Below are 22105 nucleotides of genomic sequence, written 5' to 3'. Positions count from 1 at the left end.
TTAAAAAGTATTTCTATCCTCTCCCGAGGCATATTCAACTTTTTATCATTTTCTTTTCTATCAGTTTGCCCCACCTGTGCCCCCCCCCCCCCCCCAACACGCACACGTGCAGTATACAACAAACACATCCTGGACGTACTCTGTTGCTCTGGTGGTATCCTTGAATTTTTTTTTAAAGAAATGGCAAATAGAGACACATGGTATCAATGAGTGAAGGAACATGCGTGAGTGACCTAGGGTTTGATTTTATTTATCTGTGCTGGAGATGTCTGAAGGGGCACATATAAAATGGTAGGCTAACCACTCAGCCTACTTTCACACCCAAACCAAAGCTGCCCCTATAATATGTGGTGAGGGAGGGTATCAAAATTGTCTATTTGCTAAATGCAAATGAATAACTCAGAGTCAGTAGAACTTTCTTTATCCCCCCTCCTAAATATTTTAGGGATATTATCTTTGCAAGTGAATCCTTCGAAGAGTATAAAGGCAGTAAAAGTATACTTGAGGGAAATCAGGTCAGCAAAAAGGAGACGTGATAGCAAAAGGGATAAGGAGAATTAAAAGGGATTCTACAAATACATTAAGGTCAAAAGGGTAACTAGGGAGAGAATAGATCCTCTTAAAGATCACCAAGGCAGCCTACATGTGCAACCACAGGAAATGGGGTAGATACTAAATGAGTATTTTGCATCAGTGTTTACTGTACAAAGATATGGAAACAAGAGAACGTGGAGAAATAAATCACGACATTTTGGAAAATGTCCATGTTATAGAAGAGGTGGTGCTGGATGGTTTAAAATGTAGAAAGGTGGATAAATCCCCAGAACCTGATCAGGTGTTGAGTCATAGAGATGTACAGCAGGGAAACAGACCCTTTGGTCCAACCTGTCCATGCCGACAAGATATCCCAACCCAATCTAGTCTCTCCTGTCAGCACCCGGCCTACATCCCTCCAAACCCTTCCTTTTCATATATCCATCCAAATGCCTCTTAAATATTGCAATTGTACCAGCCTCCATCACTTCCTCTGGCAGCTCATTCCTCTTAGGTCTCTTTTATATCTTTCCCCTCTCACCTCTAGGTCTGACTCCCCCACCCCAGGGAAAAGACTTTGTCTATTTATCCTATCCATACTCCTCATGCTTTTATAAACCTCTATAAGGTCACCCCTCAGCCTCTGATACTCCAGGGAAAACAGTCCTCACCTATTCAACCTCTCCCTGTAGCTCAAATCCTCCAACCCTAGCAACATCCTTGGGAATCTTTTCTCCACCCTTTCAAGTTTCACAACATCTTCCTGATAGGAAGGAGACCAGAATTGCACACAGTACTACAACAGTGGCCTAACCAATGTCCTGCACAGCCGCAACATGACCTCCTGTACTCAATACTCTGACCAATAAAGGAAAGCATCCCAAACGCCACCTTCACTATCCTATGTACCTGTGACTGTACTTTCAAGGAGCTATGAATCTGCACTCCAAGGTCCCTTTGTTCAGCAACACTCCCTAGGACCTTACCATTAAGTATGTAAGTCCTGCTCTGATTTGCTTTCCCAAAATGCAGTACCTCGCATTTATCTAAATTAAACTTCATCCACCACTTCTCAGTCCATTGGCCTATCTGATCAAGATCCCATTGTGATCTGAGGTAGCCTTCTTCGCTACCTATGTCTTTTATGCTCGCATCCAAATCATTTATATAAATGACAAGAAGTAGTGGACCCAGCACCGATCCTTGTGGCACTCCACTGGTCACAGGCCTCCAGTCTGAAAAGCAACCCTCCACTACCACCCTCTGTCTTCTACCTTTGAGCCAGTTCTGTATCCAAATGGTGAGGTCTCCCTATATTCCATGTGCTCTAACCTTGCTAACCAGTCTCCCATGGGGAACCTTGTTGAACGCCTTACTGAAGTCTATATAGATCATATCTACCAGTTTGTCCTCATCAATCCTCTTTGCCTCTTCTTCAGAAAACTCAATCAAGTTTGTGAGGCATTTTTTCCCATGCACAAATGCTACAGGGACAGCAAGATAGGCAAGAGAGGAGAGGGGGTGGCCTTTTTGATAAGGGATTGCATTACAGCTGTACTGAGGGAGGGTATTCTTGGAAATGCATTCAAGGAAGTTATTTGGGTGGAACTGAGAAATAAGAAAGGGATGATCACCTTATTGGGATTATATTGCAAACCCCCTAACAGTCAGAGGGAAATTGAGAAACAGATTTGTAAGGAGATCTCTGTTGTCTGTCAGAATAATAGGGTGGTTATGGTAGGGAATTTTAACTTTCCAAACATAGACTGGGACTGCCATAATGTTAAGGGTTTAGATGGCAAGGAATTTTTAAGTGTCTACAAGAAAATTTGCTGATTCAGTATGTGGAACTACCTACTCGAGAGGTTCTTTGAAAGTAGAGTCGTAGGTAGCCGGAGTAGTGAAGAAGGCATTTGGTATGTTGGCTTTATTGGTCAGTGCATTGAATGTAGGAGTTGGGAGATGATGTTGTGGCTGTACAGGACATTGTTTAGGACACTTTTGCAATACTGTATGCAATTCTTGTCTCCGTTATAGAAAGGAAGTTGTGAAACTTGAAATGGTTCAGAAAAACTTTACAAGGATGTTGCCAGGGTTGGAGGGTTTGAATTACAGGGAGACACTGAATAGTTTGAGGCTGCTTTCCCTGGAGCAGCGAAGGCTGAGGGGTGACCTTAATGTTATAAATCCATGAGAGAGCATACTTTAGCGGGAATAGACAAAGTCATTTCCCCAGGGTAGCTGAGTCCAAAACTAAAGAGCATAGGTTTAAGGTGAGAGAGGAAAGATTTAAAAGGGACCTAAGGGGCAACTTTTTCACACACAGGGTGGTATGTGTATGGAATGAGCTGCCAGAAGAAGTGGTGGTGGCTGGTACAATTGCAACATTTAAAAGGCATCTGGATGGGTATATGAATAAGAAGAGTTTAGAGGGATACAGGTTAAGTGCTGGCAAGTGGGACTAGATTGATTTTGGATATCTGGTTGGCATGGACGAGTTGGACCGAAGGGTCTGTTTCCATGCTGTACAGCTGTAGGACCCAGTGACTCTGAGGTGCACTAAATGCATTGGGGCATTCTCCAAAGTGAAACTACCTTCCTTCCTATTTCCCTCCTTGGACCTTAAAACCGAACTTATTAACCCTCCTCCCCCCTTGCTGATGCTCAAACCCTGCCTGACTAATGCTCCAATTTACTTGACGAAAGTAAGAACTGCAGATGCTAGAGATCAGAGTCAAGATTAGACTGGTGCTGGAAAAGCACAGCAGGTTAGGCAGCATCTGAGGAGCAGGAAAATCGATGTTTCGGGAAGGATCCCTTCATCAGGAATGAGGCTGGGACCCTGCAGGGTGGAGAGATAAATGGGAGGCGAGTGGGGCTGGGGAGAAGGTAGCTAAGAGTGCAATAGGTGGATGGAGGTGGGGGTGAAGATGATAGGTCAGTGAGGAGGGTGGAGCGGATAGGTGAGAAGGAAGATTGACAGATTGGACAGGTCATGAGAATGGTGCTGAGCTGGCAGGTTGGAACTGGGGTAAGGTGGGGGGAGGGAAAATGAGGAAACTGGAGAAGTTCACATTGATGCCCTTGCGTTGAAGTGTTCCAAGGCGGAAGATGAGGCATTCTTCCAGGCGTGAGGAAGTGGTAGTTGAGGTGGCCTAGGACCTGCATGTCCTCAGCAGAATGGGAGGGGGAGCTGAAAAGTACGGCCACGGGGCAGCAGAGTTGATTGGTCCGGGTGTCCCGGAGATGTTCCCGAAAACGCTCTGCGAGTAGGCGTCAGTCTCCCCAATGTAAAAGAGACCGCATCGGGAGCAACGCATACAATAAATGACATTTGTGGAAGTGCAAGCTTTCCCTGAGAGACTTGATCGATTTTGGCATTGTTTCAGTTTGAACAACTTCCTGTTCATGTGCTGTCTGATGTTGATGTTGAAAACCCAAACTGAGTGCCTGGGAGCAAGTTATTGCTGAGCAAATGCATTGACAAATAAGTCAAAATGCATTAATCCCTTTTTTTTGGTTCTTTCCTAATTTTGATTTCACGTGCAGATTTTCTTTTTAGATCAGAGATACTATTTCACGCCTATGGAGCAGGTAGGACTTGAAAGCAGCTGAAAATGTGTTGCTGGAAAAGCGAGCAGGTCAGGCAGCATCCAAGGAACAGGAGATTCGACGTTTCGGGCATAAGCCCTTCTTCAGGACTTGAAAGCAGACCACCTGGCCTTGTGGTAGGGGCAACACAACTGCTGTGCCCCAAAGCCCAAGAAAGTGTTGCTTGATAGCACTGTTGCTGACATCTTCCATCTCTTTACTAATGATCAAGAATAGACTGAGGCACTAATTGACTGGATTGATTTTGCCCTAGTTTTTCTGTACAGAACAAACCTGGGCAATTATCCACATTTGTTAGGTAGATGTCAATGTTGTAGCTGTACAGGAGCTACTTGGCTGGGCCTACAACAAATTCCAGAGTATATCTGGAATTATAGTTGGAACGTTGGCTGAACCCCACAGCCTTTGCAGTATCCGGTGCCTTCATCCTTTTCTTGAGAATGCCTGAAGTGAATTGAATTGGTTGAAGTCTGGCATCTGTAATGCTTTAAGACCTCTGGAGGCAGCAAAACTGGATTACCCTATCAGCAGTTCTGCCCGAAGATTGTTACGAAGGCATCAGCCTCGTCTTTTGCATTGATGTGTTTGGCTCCCTGATTGTGAGGATGACACTGTTTGTGGAGGCTTCAGTGAGTTGTTTAGTTGTTCACACCATTCATGACTGGATATGGCAGGACTGCAGAGCTTAGAACTGCTCTTGTGGTGTGGAACTGCTTCACTCTGACTTTTGCTTGCCTTTTGGTGTGTAAATAGTCCTGTAATGTCATTTCATCAGGTTGACATCTCATTTTTAGATATGCCTGGTACTGTCCCTAACATGCGCTCTTGCACTTTCCATTGATCCATGGTTGATGCACTGAATTGATAGTAATGGTAGACCATGAAGCTGGTAGATTCTTTTTGTGTACAGTTCTACTGATGATGATGATGATGATGACCCACAGTGCCTGAATGATGCACAGCTTAGAGTTGCTAGGTCTCTTTGAAATCCATCCCATTTAACATGGTGATAATGCAGTGCAGTGCTGTGGAAGGTATCTTTAACATGAGGATGTGACTTGCTCAGTTTGGACAATATGGTGCCATATAAGTTGAACAGTATCTTGGGTTTTCAATTCTTTCCCTCTAGAATTAATCTCCGTGTTTTTTTTTGACCACTTTGTTAACATGTCTTTTTGTGAGTAGTGTGTCTCTGTCCCCAAATCTGTTTCTCCTCCTGCTGCAGTTACTTTCAAGGAGTATGTGGCTATCTTGTTCTTCCTACTAATAAAATGTATCACAGTTACCAAAATTGAACTTGGTTTGTCAGTTTCACAATTATTCTGGAAGTTTATTCAGGCTTCTCTGTATCCTCTGTGTTAATTGTACTCCATTATTTGATGTAGTATGCAAATGTTTAAAGTTGTACTCCCAATTCCTGAATCCAAATCTTATTTAATTGATATCCAAACGTCAAATTTTGTAGGATAACAATTCCAAGCATTTTCTAGTCCAAGTAACTATCTTCACTTTTTTTCACCTTGTAGCCAACTTGCTAACATTCTGCTCCTTGTCCTCTGACTTCACAAGTTCTGACCCGAGTTATGCGTATACAATTTGGTACATTATCAATGGGGTGTTTGAAATACAAATATATCACATTTGTTATTATTGTCTTTATCTATCCTTTCTGTTTCAAGCCCAACTACTTCAATACAATCAGTCAAGATTACATTCCCTTTTGGAATTTGTGTTCACCAGTCTATTGGAGTATATTTTAAGCTTCTGTGTTTTTCTATTGCATTTTTAATTAAGGATCCTATTATCAACCTAGGGTTAATGTTGAAGTAATTGGTTATAGTTTCCTGGCCGTGTCCTATCTCCCTTTTCATATAGTTTCATCAGCTGTTTCCTAGTCCTTTTGATACATTTTCAGTCAATTTATATATGTGTTCCTGCAACTTTGCCTCAGCTGTCTCTTAACTAAATGACTTTAATATAAACATTTTTAATGTCTTTGCCTAGTTGGGCACATACTTTCAGGGCTTGTAAACTTAGAATTCTTTCTATCCGCACTCCTACTAGGTCAAAATCTTAGAGCTCTTTCCCTCAAAGTACAGCTGGTTTACCTACTTAATTGGATTGTTGTTGAAGAAGGCAGCTCATCACCACCACCACCTCAGGGATATTTTGGGATGGGCAATAATACTGACTGAGCCAGTAATACCAACATCCTATAAATGAATAAAAACCAGTGAATCTTTGTTACTAGAAATCTCGGTGATTGCAAAATGCATCGTTTGTGATGTAGTAAGGAAGCTAAGTTAACGAGAGTTGATCAGAAATTAAACATTTTACATGACAGAGTTATGATGGTGCCATAACTTGTTCAAATTAATACTTTGAAGCAGTTGTCAGAATATCAACATACTGTTCAAACTACATAAGTCTTCATCCCTTGTAACCAGTTTAAAAAGGAACACAATATTAAATCTTCAATATTTTATTAAAAATGCTTTGGGAGGTTGCTCACTACCTTGTCCATGTAAAATCACAAATCATAACTGCACAAAGGAATATGAAACACTAGTGACACAAAATGTAAAACATACAGATATGAAAAGTAGTAGTAATAAAATATTGATAAACCTGACATTTTTCTCCTCCGTCATCATCACAGATGATCCACAATTACATGGAGCACTTGGAACGAACCAAACTTCACCAGTTGCTCGGAACAGACCTGCAGGAACCTGGAATTCATAACAGAGTTAGGTAAGCATTCTCACTTGTCTTACATCCTTTTCAGTGGAATAGAAATATCGATGTGTTTCTGGAACATGTGATCAATGACCTAGTTGTCGAATGACATAGCAGTGAACAATAGTTTGGCTGATGTCGGACAAGTGCATTGTCTAGTAGAGCTGTTGCTGATTAATAGGCTGAAATTAAAATAATTATGCTGAGAGCACTCATTTAATAGTTAAAATATTGTTGGTAAAAACATCTTTTCTATTAATATTTTTTAAAAACACTGTCCTAATCTTGTAAGCTTTTACTATTGAGTATATTGTGAGAAATCCAAATCTGGCAATTTGTGCTGAATAATGAGGGTTCCTTTTATGTGCATGTGTTGCGTAAGCATTGGTTTTTGCAGCCAATAAGCAGGTTAGCTGAGAGAGGATGGGTAACTGAGTGATGGTTGCTAGTGCTGCAGCAGTGATGCTGAGGTGATCAGCATTGGTTTTTAAGTATTAGCAGGATGATGTCATTCTGTGTGAGCTGCTGCAGAATGTAGCTGGCTGCGTGTGCGGATGGCATTGTTTGGAGTAGACGCTTTTGTGGTTGTGGCTGAGTGACAGATTTTTCATTCCAAGGATACACCCTCAACCCCTGTGTAACCTTCCTCTTGGTGTTCTGGTCTCTGAACACAACCATGCCAGCACAGAGCCATGAGTCCTGGTTGCATGCTTCTGTTTGTGTTTGGCTTTGTTGGCGGGGCGGTGGTCATTAATTCAGCTATCCTGGTATCGCTGTCTGTTCTGCTGCTTGTGCACTATTCCGTTTCAACAGGCCTTTCAGTACTGACACAGAATCTTCCGAGAAAAATCAGGTACTCGCTAGTCCTGTGGCCTTCTACGTCGTTTTGATGGTATCTTCCATCTTTATATAAAGTGTCTACATTAAATCAACATATCTCTTTTTCTATTTCCCCCTATTTGCTCCTTAATAGTTTGTTAAAATATTTTTTAACTGAATTATGAATTCAAATCCTCTTGCTCATTTGCATCATATTATGTATTTATGAATTGTTTATAAATATAAATCTTGTGTGTAGATTGTATGTATTGAAAGTACTACAAATTGAGATCATTGTTTGTATGTGAATAAAAAAAACTGCTTGTTTCTGAAAATTTAAATAGAGTGAATGGTTCTGTTGTACAACTGGGCGTTCTGTGATGTCTGTACACAGGGATTGTCTGTGAAAGTAACAGGGTAGTTCTGTTTAGAAATTGTACTTTTGGTAACTTTTTTAATGCAAGCACATAAACTAGCTTGTACGATGAACAGTTTATTTTCAGGTTGAAGATTTTAGTGTTGTGCATGTGCAAAGTCTTGAAATAAATCCATGACTCCAGTAATCAAACATTTATTTCATTACATTGATACCTATGCTTCAGTTTATTTATTAAAATACTGCTGATTAAGTTCCCATGCTGCTCTTTGGATAAGTGAAGGTACAGGTTTATGTTTTTAGATGAGAATTGTGTAACAAAACAGTTATATGGACAGTTCTAGCCTGCTATGTGTTAACTTTAAGCAGTCAATCTGCAAGTTTTTCAATCCGACAAGTAAGTCTTGTTCCTGTACTCAAACACCCATTTTGTCTATGGTTATAATTGTTTCATGTTATGATTGTCAGACTTGCATTTCAAGTTTCATTCCAGTGTTCAGTATTCAGATTACTAGTGTAAGAACTGATAATTCTAATGTTTTATGGTTAGTGTCCGCTTGATAAATATTAAAGCAGTTAGACTCTTTGACTTTAAAATGCAGCTGAAAGGTTAAAATGCAAACTGAGGGCTGTCAATTGTTAATTATTCATGTATAAATTTACATTGAGACGAGTCACAACTTGGAACTGTCCTGTTTGCGAGCTACAGCCACTGCCAACAGAGAGAATTGAATTTTAAAGTGGCAGTGTAAATCTATTCATCTACGTTAATCTTGCGGTTGTATTTTAAATTGATTTTACAAATCTTAGAATAAGTTTTACATCACATTAACAGCTCTGTCATTAACCGTTTGTGAAGTTGAATGCTGTACTTTAAACCAGTGTTTTTCATAAAATGGCCTGGAAGCTACTTGTAATCCAGTTTCCCATCTCTGGCCTCCAGCACTTGCTATTCAGTGTGTGTCTGGGTTTTGCCTACAGCTTTCCAACTATTATATTGCTGCAGTTGTGAGAAATAAGCTAATGCATAATGGATATGTTATTTAGGTAATGGGGTTATGGCTCTCAACAATCTACTGCAACCAGAAATAAAGTTCTGAGTACTGTGCAAATGTTTTGGCCATATTCTGCTATCAAGGTTTGAACAAATGATTAATAAAATAGTTTGTAATGAAATAAGGGATAGTAGATGCTGAAGATCTGAAATAAAATAGTTTGAGACACTCAGCAGGTCTGGCAGCATCTGTGGAGAGAAAGCAGAGTTAACATTTCAAGTCCAATGACCCTTCTTCAGAATGAACATTAACTCGTTTTCTTACAATTAATAGTTTGTGTATTGATTTGGACTTGATTTGCACAGTCTCAGCTTTTCTAACATTGTTTAAATTTTATAAGTGACCTTATTTGCATGATTTTTTTCTCTTGAGCTAATGTTCCTCCAAAGTTTCTTGTAAGCTCACTCTCAGCTAATGTTATGGTTGACACAGTTACATGTGCATTGTGCACAGTATTAATAAATAATGAAACATAAGTTGGGAACTGGCTGGTATATTCCTCTGATTTTTGCTTGTGAAAGTTTTACAGTAGAAGTAGAAAATTTACTGAGTTAATACAGGAGGAAGTCTTCTGTTTACAGCTTTAGTACTTGACAGAGACAACACTCCTAAATTTATTAATCTTATACCCTACCTTGGCTTTTTGCTGCATTCTTTCTTGCTCTGCTGTAGTTTCCTCAGTGGATCTATTGTGATTTTTTAAAAATTCACTTCTAGGATGTGGGCGTTCCTGGCTGAGCTAGCGTTTATTGCCCATCCTAATTGTCTTCTATTTTATTTACTGCAGTTGAAGATACAATACAAGTGAACATAAATTTCAAACAGCGAAGGCTTTGGTTCATTTCCACAATAACAAGAAAGAGTTTGAGACTATCCAAAGCACACACAAATCTTTGTGACGTATTTGGTTCACTTGTGGTGGAAACCATTATTTAAATGTCACTGGGAAGTAAATAGACATCAGAGAATTACTGGATGCATTGAAGCCAAACTACTTACAGGATGTCTTATTATTATATGCTGTCATTTCCGATTCTGCTTGTTGACCGCACTTTTGTCTCTGTTAGTAACAAATACTTGGATTTATTTGGTATCTTGTAGCCATAATGGTTCATTGCTCTATATAGTTACTTGTTGAAGTGTGCTTCGTGAAAGATGTTGATACATAATTGATTTGACCAAAATAATATGAAGGCTGGGACCTTTCTGCGTGCAAATTGGTTGCCACGTTTCTCACATTTCAAAGCTGCACTTCAAAATCTGTTAAACTGCTATAAAATGCTTGAAAAATTCTCAGTTTATGAAAGGCACTATATTATTGCAGTTCTTCTTTCTTCTAGTGATAGAGAAGCCTTTTCTGTTAATGAGGATAATGCGAACAAAGAGGACCAATCTTAAATATATACCTGTTCATTTGAGAGTGAAATTGGAAATTGCTCTTTCACAAATAGGGCAATGGAAATATCGAATCTTCTCCATAAAACACTGCAGATGCTGGATGAAGTGAAATTTTCAAAAATGAGGTTGATAGATTTTTGTTTATTGAGGGCAGTGAAAGATGCAATTCAAAGATACTTGAGTTGAATCATAGAGTCTGTAATTGATTTGATTGGTAAAACAGGCTGAAAATGAATACCTGGTTTCCAGTCTTGTGATTACATTGTGTCATAGGATTATTCATGAATCTCTTGACAGTGTTGTTTTATGTCTTGCCCAAAGGATGGTGTATCTGGCAATGCACCAGTCTCTGATTTACCATATCAAGCAGTTGACTTGGAATATGGCATTGTGCTAACGTCACTGGACAAATATCCAAAGGGCCAAGCTAATACCGAGGACACTGGTTTCAAATCCTACAACAGCAGTTGATGAATTTAAATTTGATAAATAAAATGTAGAATTTAAAGACTAATCTCAGTGATGGTGACCAGTGATGATTGTCATTAAAATCCATGTCCTTTATGGAAGGCAATTTACTTGGTCTGGCCTATGTATAATCCTTAAGTGCTCTCTAAACTAACCTAGCAAGCTAGTCAGTTCGAGGACATTTGGAGATGGAAAACAAATGATGATCTTGTCAGTGATGTCCACATTGTATGAAAGAATGTTGATTTGAAAAAAATCAGGTTCCTATATAATGAATTACTGCTATGAAATTGTATTCTGACTAAAGACTTGTGAATTTATTTTAGATTTATATTTGGTTTGTTTTGACCAAATGTTTTGCAGTCACCCATTTTGTAAGCAGATTTTGTAACTGATAGCTCAGACAATTGTTTTATAGGTGAGATATGGAAAATTCCCATTTGTCTTGCCCACTTAGCGGATTATGTGCTGTTGTAGTGGATAGTCCAAAGTAAAACAGTAAATTAAAATGTCTTTGTAGTACATAATAGCTGGTTCTTGCAGCTAATGATATATATAGCCCATGAACTCTTGCGTTCTTGATACAGAACCTGCTATTACTGCTGTTATTCATAGACACATTCAAAAGCAGTTTTTCTGTTTGCAGAATTAATATTTAATATAGTGGTTGTGTCTGTATGTTCAGCCAAGTAAGCTCCTACAGTAGGAATTTGATTAGACTTGAGAAAGAAAAGCATTAATTCCTCCTTTCTTCATGGTAATTGCAAATAGCCCACATGCATTCCCACAGAATCATAAGTGTAGAAGGAGGCCATTTGGCCCGTTGTGTCTCCGTTGTCTCTTTGTAACCTAATGACTGCCACAAAAAGTTGCTAATTCCTGGAGTCAATATCATGCCTAACAAGTACGCGGTTTCAGTTATTCCCAGCTCTCTTTATTTTTTTTTCAAGATACTTTTGCAGACTTTACCCATTCGCTTTTCTCTCTCATTATTTTCTACTGCCAATCCAAAGCATGAGTGTTTCTAAACCCCTTTGGGCAAATCTTCGCAACTTTAGTGCTGGCTTGAACTGTTCTCAAAGCTGTAAACTGATTTCTGTTTGGAATTTTGGGTCCTTTTCTGAAGCAACACTTGGCTTCTGAACAGAAAGAAGCATAAAGATATAGAAGGAATTGGTAAACAAGTGTAGTTTAATGGAAAACTTGGAATATTTTGGTTCATATTTTGGTGCAAATTTTTACACCTAGTTACTGTTCTTTAACTTTTGTATTGGTGCAGTGTAAAGACCATGTCTTTTTATTCTTCTGTATTTTTATATATACAGAATTGTAATAATTTTAAAAACTAATGGTTGTTGCACATTTTAAAAACCAACTAACTGGACATTAATTACAAGCATTGTTTGTGCAGCTGCTTGTTTGAGTAGTGATTAAAATGTGGTTGCAGATGAACTGGAACCATGCTTGGTACAAGTAGCTGATTGGTGACTGAGCTAGTGACCAATTATCAATGGCAAAGGCTTTTTGCCTGCAAACAGTTAAGATTGGATCTCAAGTACCTGAACAGTTTAGGAATCTAAACAAGATAATGAGAGGTTATCTGACCACCAGCCCAGGAGCTGACTGTTCTCTGCAGTAAAAGTGACTTTTAAGCCTGGGGAAAAAAAATTGATCTTTCCTCTCTACCTCTTGCAACTCAGGAAAAGCCTCCAGATTGGGAAGACTGAGAAGCAGCATTCTGACCAGCGCAAGAATCTGAGTAACCCTGTGAGCAGAAATCACTGAACGGCCTTCCCAATCTTTCTCTCTGTCCATAACAGACTCTGTTAGTTTGTCTGTCTATGTGTAAGGGGATTAGAGTTTTATTAAGTAGAATCATATGCTAACTTTTTAAACTTCATTTATTGGACATGAGCGTCACTAGCTAGCCCAGTGTTTATTGCCCATCTTTAGCTGTCTTTGAGAAGCTGATGGTGAGCTGCTGCCATGAACTGCTGCAGTCCATATGCTCTAGATCCCTCTCAATGGCATGGAGTGTCTAGGTCCAGGATTTTGACTCTGAGAGTGACGGTGAAGGAAAACAATACATTTCCAAGTCAGGATGGTGAATGACTTAGAGGAGAAATTGCAACTGGTAGTTTTCCCATGTATCAGCTGCATTTATCCTTCCAGATGGAAGTGATTCTTTACTTTGGAAGGTGCTGGCTAAGGATTTTTGGCGAATTTCTGCAGTGCATCTTGAAGATGGTGCACACCGTTCCTGGTGTGCTTTGGTGGTAGAGGGAGTGGATGCTTGTGGATGTAGTACTAATCAAGCAGGCTGCTTTGTCCTGGATGGTGTCAAGCTTCTTGAGTGTTGTTGGAGCTGCACTTGTCCAGGAAAGCGGGAAGTGTTCCATCACACTGTTGACTTGTGCCATGTAGATGGTGGACAGGCTTTGGTTAATAATTATTTACCTGTAGAAAGAGTCTAATTACTTGTTAATCTAATCTACATAACAGAATCCAGGTCTGTACTTTGTCAGTGGGGGTCTGGAAATCGGGTAAATTGAGGAATCTTTTCATATGTCTTAAAATCTTTAACTTTTGTGATGACTCCAAGAACAGCAGGACTTGATTAGCAGCATACTAACCCATTAGCATGACGGAGTAATATTATTCTGAGGTTGAATTTGCTGCTTATTGCTGGCAGAGCTTTACTGTGGAGCTTGACTCTAACCAGTACTTCAACTCATTTGGATGCTTGGTTTCACTCTGAGTTGTAAAGAATCCTTTTTGTAAGCATTGTTTGTGCTGCAGAAGCGAGCATTTTGTGAAAATATGACATTCATGGCACAAACAATTCTAAATGATTGTTACATTTTCCACAATGTTCATAGCCTGCTAATTATGCCTCAAAATAGGACAGGAATAGTTGCAAGGTTTTCAGCAGGCTATTCAGGACAGTTCAAGGATCACTAAAGAGGACTATATGGCGAAAGGCAACATCAGTGAAGTCGAAGAGTTTGTGTGGTATGAAAAGGAAAGATGTAGACTCCATCTTCAGCACTCCTATTTTTAGCTGAACTATAAGGGTTCTTTTTAAGGGACTCCGTGAGAAGTCCCTAGAGCAGTTGGATATCTGTTAGAATTTAGGCAGAGGTCACAGGAGTTAGTCGGTAGGTGCTGGAGTCAAGGCACCAGAAATGCCATTGTGTTTGTAAGGACTCTGAAGAAGCTACGAATTGTACAGTGTAGCTGAGAATGGGAAGTTGAAAAGCCCATAAGTGGCATTTACTTGATGTAACATGACAAGATCAGTCTTCCGGGAAAAAAAAACATTCATAATTCTAGTTTGGTGAAGCAAGTCGTTGGTGAAAAGCTGATGTTGAGCCTGTGAGTCAATGCTAGAGTATAATTTCCAGTGTCTAGGGAGGCAAAAACCAGAAAGGAGGGTGACCAGTGACTGCAGGAGAAATTATTGGGTTGGCAATAATGATTCACAATTAAATTGTGAAGGAGACTTGCATTTTATATCTTCTCATCCAATTGAAGTGAGCATAAGAAATAGGAACAAGAATAGACTATAAGGTTATTTGAAAATGCTTCATGATTCATCCACAGGGGAAGTAGTTACACTGATCATCACAAGGTCCTAATTCTAGTCCCGCACCAAGTTTTGAATATAAAATCTACACTGACACTCAGCATTAAGAGATTACTGCATTGTTGGAACATGGAACATAGAACGCAGAATGTATAGCACAGGAACAGGCCTTCAGCCCACTATGCATCTGCCATCCATGGTGCCAGTGCAAACTAAACTCATCACCCTAAACATGGCCCATATCCTTCTATTCCCTGCCTGTTCAAGTGCCTGTCTAAATCCCTCTTAAACATTACTATTGTATCTGCCTCTACCCTTCCCCCACCCCAGCAGCATGTCTCAGGCACCGATTGCGCTCTGTTTAAAAACATTTGCCTCGCACATGTCCTTTACGACCTACTACGACCAAGTGAATTTGTCTCCAACATACCAAGTCACCATGAATCCCATGTGATTTAATCTACCATGAGTGAACTTTTCAAATTCTTTAGTAATGAACATATACACTGCCATACTCTCATCAATCATTTTCGTCACTTCCTCAAAAAACTCAAAAATCAAATTTGTGAGACAAGACCTTCCCAGCACAGCCATTTTCAGGTAAGATGATCACCTGTTTGGCTGAATATAAAAGATCCCATGGTTCTGTTTTGAAGAAGAGTTGGAGATTACTCCCAGTATTCTTATCACAGCATTATTTATCAAAGCATATTTTTATTATCTAATCATAATTACATTGTAATTTGTAGGACATTGCACACAGCAATGCTTCTGCCACATTGGAATGTATTTGGATGCTGTTCTAATACACACTGTGTTAGAACAGTGGCTACTGCATAAATATTTCATGGGTTATGAAGCATCTTCAGACTTAGTAGCGTCTGAAAAAAACTTGTACATTTATATTGCATTTCAGTCAGTTACAAGTGGAGGTGTTTCTCCTCTTCTTTAACAACTGATTGACTACTAGCCTCCTTTTGGTAAGACGATGAAAATAAAAACATAAGGACGAAGAGCAGGAGTAGACTTTGAGCCTGCTCCGCCATTCGATAAGATCATGGCTGATCTTTTCGAGGCCTCAGCACCACTTACCTGCGCTCTCACTGTATCCCTTCATTCATAGAACATAGAAGGATACAGCGCAGTACAGGCCCTTCGGCCCTCGATGTTGCGCCGACCGAATCCTACCTAACCTATACTAGCCCAATAACTTCCAAATGCCTATCCAATGCCCTCTTAAATGACCATAAAGAAGGAGAGTTCACCACTGATACGGGCAGGGCATTCCATGAACTCACAACCCGCTGTGTGAAGAATCTACCCCTAACATCTGTCCTATACCTACCACCCCTTAATTTAAAGCTATGTTTTATATTGTTCAATAAAATATCGATCTTAGCTTTAAAAGTGTTTACTGAAGTCGCGTCAACTACTTCACTGGGCAAGGAATTTCATAGATTTACAACCATCAGGGTGAAGAAGTTCCTTCACAATTCAGTCCGAAATCCGCTCCCTCTAATCTTGAAGCTATGCCCCCTTGTCCTAGCTTCACCTGCCAGTGAAAACATCCTCTCTACTTCTATCTTATCTATTCCCTTCATAATTTTATGCATCTATAAGATGGCCCCCTTATCCTTCTGAATTCCATTGAATATAATCCCAGTCTACTCAGTCTATCCTCATAAGCCAAAACCCTCAACTCCAGAATCAACCTAGTGAATCTCGTCTGCACCCCCTTCAGTGCCAGTACATCCTTTCTCAAGTAAGGAGACCAAAACTGCACACAGTACTCCAGGTGTGGCCTCATCAGCACCCTGTACAGTTGCAAAATAACCTCCCTGCTTTTCATTTCAATCCCTTTAGCAATGAAGGACAAAATTCTATTTGCCTTAATTATTTGTTATACCTGCAGACCAGCATTCTGTGATTCATGCACAAGGCCACCCAGGTCCCTCTACATAGCAGCATGCTGCAACTTTTCACCATTGAAGTAATAATCCTTTTTACTGTTACTCCTATCAAGATGGATGACTTCATATTTATTTACATTGTGCTCCATCTGCCAGACCTTTGCCGACTCAATTAAAATATCTATGTTCTTTTGCAAAGTTTCACAGTCTTCTGCACGCTTTGTTCTGCCACTCATTTTAGTGTCATCTGCAAACTTTGACATACTACACGTGGTCCCAACTCCAAATCATCCATATAAATGGTGAATAATTGTGGACACCATACTGATCACCGATTGCCAGTCAGAATAGCACTTATTTATCCCCACTGTTTGCTTCCTGTTAGTCAACCAAACCTCTGTCCATGCTAACACTTTACCTGTATCATGCATTCTTATTTTATGCAGCAACCTTTTATGCAGCACCTTGACAAAAGCCTTTTGGAAGTCTAGGTACACCACATCTACTGAATCCCCATTGTCCACCTAGTGCCTTCATAGAATGCCAAAAGATTTGTTAAGACCTGCCCTTCATGAACTCATGCTGCGTCTGCCCAATGGGACAATGGGGATGCCTTGCTATTTCTTCCTTGATAATAGACTCCAGCATCTTCGCGACTGCAGAGATTAAGCTAACCAGTCTATAATTCCCCATCTTTTGTCTACCTCCCTCTTTAGACTGTGGTGTCACATTTGACATTTTTCTATCTGGGACTGCCCCAGAGTCCAATGAAATTTGGAAAATTACCACAGGTGCAGTTACTAGTTCTCCACCATTTCTTAGTACTCTGGGATGCATTCCATCAGGGCCAGGAGACTTGTCAATCCTTAGGTTCATTAGCTTGCCCAACACTACCTCTTCTGACATAATGATTGTTTCCAGGTCCTCACTTTTGTCTCTTTGACAATTACTGGCATGTTATTAGTGTCCTCCACTGTGAAGACTGATACAAAATACCTGTTCAATGCCTAGGCCATTTCATCATATCCCGTAACTAAATGCCCCCTTCTCATCCTCTAAAGAACCAATGTTTACTTGTGTCCATTGAGTTTGCATCCACCCTCTGAAAAGTATCCAAACCACCCCATCCCCATAATAAAATGGCTAACCCACGTAACCTGCTCATCACTTGATACCACAGGCCAATTTTTAGCCTGGTCCCATCCATCTAACTTGCACATCTTTAGACTGTGGGAGGAAACCAGACCCATCCAGAAGAGACTCACTCAGACACAGAGAGAACGTGCAAACCCCACACGTTCATCTGAGGGTCCCGGCGCTGTGAGGCAGCAGTGCTACATGAATGTTATGACATTTCAAGTGTCCACAATTTAAAGTGCTAATCCGTGTACGTTTTAAAGGTCGTGAGGTTTCCAGCCTCTGTTACTCTCTCATGCAGTGCATACCAGATTTCTCACCACACTCTGGGTGAAATTTCTTTTCCCTCTGTTCCCCTCTAAGCCTCTGCCTTTCACCTTAAAATTATGCCCCCCTCATTACTACCCTTCAAATAAGGGGAACAACTGTGTTCTTTGCACTCTCTTCATGTCCCTTGTAATCTTATGCGCCCCAAGTAGATCCTCTCTCAACCTTCTCTGCTCGAAAGAAAAGAATTCTAGCTTATCCAGCCTCTCTTCATAATTGAAATACTCCACCCCAGGCAAGATCTTGGTGAACCCCCCCCAGCTCTGCACACCCGCATTGCAATCACATCCTTTCTATAGTGCTGTGACCAGAATTGCACACAGTGCTCCAGCTGTGGCCTAACCAAAGTTTTGTATAGCTCCAACATAACCTCCCTCCTCTTACAATTGATACCACGACTGATAAAATCCTACTTTTCCTTAGTTTCTATCTATTGTACAATCTTCAATTCTGTTACAGTGGAAACAGTTGAGACATTTGTTTAGTTTCCTGCTTAACACCATTGTATTGACCCTGTGATAATATCAGAGCAACAAACTGGTCAATATGGATGAACCCATTCAATTTCTCATGAGTGGCTACACCCTCAAATGTTGTTAATAGGTAATTCTGTGGCATGATATTGTTGAAAACTGCCTATCATAAAAGAGGACAACTGTGCTCTTTGAGATGGCAATCATTTCAGTTCCTGGACATAATCACAGGAGTTCCTCAAAATATTGTCTTAAGCCAAACCATGTTTAGCTGCATCATTGATAACTCTTTCATCGTAAGGTCAAAAGAACAGACGATCAGTCATTGGATTCCACAGGTAGCATGCATTGCATACCTTCTTTCAGATTTTCTGTCAACAGATACTGAATGTGGAATAGTCCCAATGAGACACCTGGACAGAAATTGCTGGAGCAACTGAGCAGATCTGGCAGCATCTGTGGAGAGAAGGCAGAGTTTATGTTTCAGGTCCAGTATCTTCCTTCAGAACTGAGTATCATTTAGACAGTTAATCTGGTGAAACAGTAGTTAATGATCACTGTGAACCCACTATGAGTAGGAGTCTGGACTATGAGATTATCAGTACGGTTCTCTGAATATATTAGGATATCACTGTACTAGTCTGGGATATAAGATCATGAAGAAGTTTACAATTTTGCTTGAGCTGAGATTACCTTAATCTCAGGCTGTTATGGCACCTCCTTCATCTATTCTTCCTCTTAGTGAACCTTGTTCATGGCAATGACTCGCAGAGTATTGAATCACTTACACATAGGTCAAACCATTTTGAAGTGGCAGTCTCCCTTCTGTCAGGGTACTTCTGCAGCAATCTAGAACGTTCATGGTGAGTTTTCTGGTCCTAATCCTCCAATTACTTGATTTGTTGAAGTCAGTTTACAATTTGTCTTTTTGTTCATTCCTGGGATGTGAGCAGATCATGTTTGTTGCTCATTCTTAATTGCCCTTCAACTGACTGTCTTGCTAGGTCATTCAAAGGGAATTGAAGATTCATCCATATTGTTGTCAGTGTGGAGTCTCTCACAGTCTGGGAAGGGAGCTGTATTTCCTTCCTTAAGGGATATTAATGAAGCAACTGGCTTATTAAGCAAATTACTTTGGCCTCTGACATTAGAACACTGATATTACGACAATGGTATCATCTCCCTTCCCAGAATCTCTGGATTCTTTATTCAGTACCATGGTCTCATACTCCTATACCAAAGCCAATTAGTGAAGCATTTCATTGCATAACAAATCATAGGATTAAGGTGATCCTTCCAGATATAAAAAGTGCCAGATGCATTTTAGGATTGAGACAAATTAAATGGTCATTCAGTAGAATAGAAGGGAATAGCTTTTATTGTTACATATGCTCAATGGGTATAGTGAAAAGTTTATATAGACTCATGGAGATATACAGCATGGAAACAGACCCTTCCGTCCAACTCATCCATGCTGACCAGATATCCTAAATTAATCTATTTCCATTTGCCAGCACTTATCCCTCTAAATCCTTTCTATTCATATACAAATTCAGATGCCTTTTAAATATTGTAATTGTACCAGCCTTCACCACTTCCTCTGGCAGCTCATTCCAAATACACATCACCCTCTGTGTGAAAAAGTTGCCCCTTAGGTCTTTTTATACATCTTTCCCCTCTCAGCCTAAACTAATGCCCTCTCGTCTGGACTTCCCCATCTTGTCTATTTACCCTATCAATACCCCTACCATTTTATACACATCTATAAGGTCACCCCTCAGCCTCTGACACTCCAGGGAAAACAGCCCCAGCCTATTGAGCCTCTCCCTGTAGCTCAAACCCTCCAACCCCGGCAATGTCCTTGTAAATCCTTTCTGAACCCTTTTAGGTTTCACAACATCAGAATTGCACGCAGTATTCCAAAAGCGGTCTAACCAATGTCCTGTACAGCCACAAAATGACCTCCCAACTCCTATACTCAATACTCTGACCAATAAAGGAAAGCATACCAAAAGCTTCCTTCACTATCCTGTCAACTTGCCACTCCACTTTCAAGGAATTATGAACCTATACTCCAAGGTCTATTTGTTCAGCAATACTCCCCAGGACCTTAATATTAAATGTTTACAAGTCCTGCCCTGATTTCCACCTTCGCATTTATCTAAATTAAACTCCATCTGCCACTCCTCAGCCCATTGGCCAATATGATCAAGAACCTGTTGTAAACTTCTTCGCTGTCCACTCTACCTCCCATTCTGGTGTCATCTGAAAACTTACTAACTATACCTCTTATGTTCACATCCGAGTCATTTATATAAATGACAAAAAATAGTGGACCCTGCACCGATCCTTGTGCACTCCACTGCTCACAGGCCTCCAGTCTGTCCAGTCCAGCATTGTCCACCACTATGCTCTGTCTTCTACCTTTGAGCCAGCTCTATATTGTAATGGCTAGTTCTCCCTGTATTCTATATTATCTAACCGTGCTGATCAGTTTACCATGGGAAACCTTGTCAAATGCCTTACTGAAGTCCATATAGATTTCGTCCACTGTCCCTCATCAATCCACTTCATTACGACTTCAAAAAACTCCATCAAGTTAGTGAGACATGATTTCCCACACACACAGCCATGTTGATTATCCCGAATCAGTCCTTGCCTTTCCAAATACATGTCAACCCTGTCCCTCAGGATTCCCTCCAACAACTTGCCCAACATCGATGTCAGGCTCACCAATCTATCGTTACTTTTTTTTTCTTACCCCCTTGCTTAAATAGTGGCATCATGTTAGCCAGCCTCTAGTCTTCTAGCATCTCACCTGGGCTATTGATGATACAAATGTCTCAGCAAGGGGTCCAGCAATCACTTCCCTAGCTTCCCACAATAGTTCTAGGGTGCACCAGATCTGGTTCCGGGGATTTACCTATCTTTCTGCGGTTTACTACATCCAGCACCACCACCTCTGTAATATGGACATTTTTCAAGATGTCACCATCTATTTCCCCACATTGTGTCTTCCATATCTTTCTCCACAGTAAACACTGATGCAAAATACTTGCTTTGTATCACCCCACCTCCCGTGGCTCCACACAAAGACTGCCTTGCTGATCTTTGTGGGGTGAAAATGTGTTGCTGGTTAAAGCGCAACAGGTTAGGCAGTATCCAAGGAACAGGAAATTCGACATTTCGGGCAAAAGCCCTTCATCAGGGATGAGGAAAGTGTGTCCAGCAGGCTAAGATAAAAGGTAGGGAGGGGCAATGGAGATGTGATAAGTGGAAGGAGGTCAAGGTGAGGGTGATAGGCCGGTGTGGGGTGGGGGCAGAGAGGTCAGGAAGAAAATTGCAGGTTAGGAGAGCGGTGCTGAGTTCGAGGGAATCGACTGAGACAAGGTAGGGGGAGGGGAAATGAGGAAACTGGAGAAATCGGAATTCATCCCTTGTGGTTGGAGGGTTCCCAGGCGGAAGATGAGGCGCTCTTCCTCCAACCGTCGTGTTATGTTCTGGCGATGGAGGAGTCCAAGGACCTGCAATTCCTCGGTGAAGTGGGAGGGAGAGTTAAAGTGTTGAGCCACGGGGTGGTTGGGTTGGTTGGTCCGGGCGTCCCAGAGGTGTTCCCTGAAGCGTTTCGCAAGTAGGTGGCCCGTCTCCCCAATACAGAGGAGGCCACATCG

At 40.7% G+C, this 22105-nt stretch overlaps 1 protein-coding gene across 2 annotated transcripts in view; it reads left to right on the top strand.

Annotated features, from left to right (window-relative positions):
- Positions 1-22105, top strand: part of spag9b (sperm associated antigen 9b) — a 285882-nt gene that overhangs the window by 138734 nt on the left and 125043 nt on the right. For both annotated transcript variants that reach the window (XM_060844669.1, XM_060844670.1), the window contains exon 4: positions 6806-6900. In XM_060844669.1, the coding sequence (XP_060700652.1) occupies positions 6806-6900 (95 nt within the window). The remainder of the gene's footprint in view (positions 1-6805; positions 6901-22105) is intronic.

Source organism: Hemiscyllium ocellatum, chromosome 25, assembly GCF_020745735.1.
Source record: "Hemiscyllium ocellatum isolate sHemOce1 chromosome 25, sHemOce1.pat.X.cur, whole genome shotgun sequence".
In the NCBI taxonomy this organism is placed as follows: Eukaryota; Metazoa; Chordata; class Chondrichthyes; order Orectolobiformes; family Hemiscylliidae; genus Hemiscyllium; species Hemiscyllium ocellatum.
The sequence above is the reverse complement of the archived record's forward strand: the minus strand, read 5'-3'. Positions and strand labels throughout refer to the sequence as shown.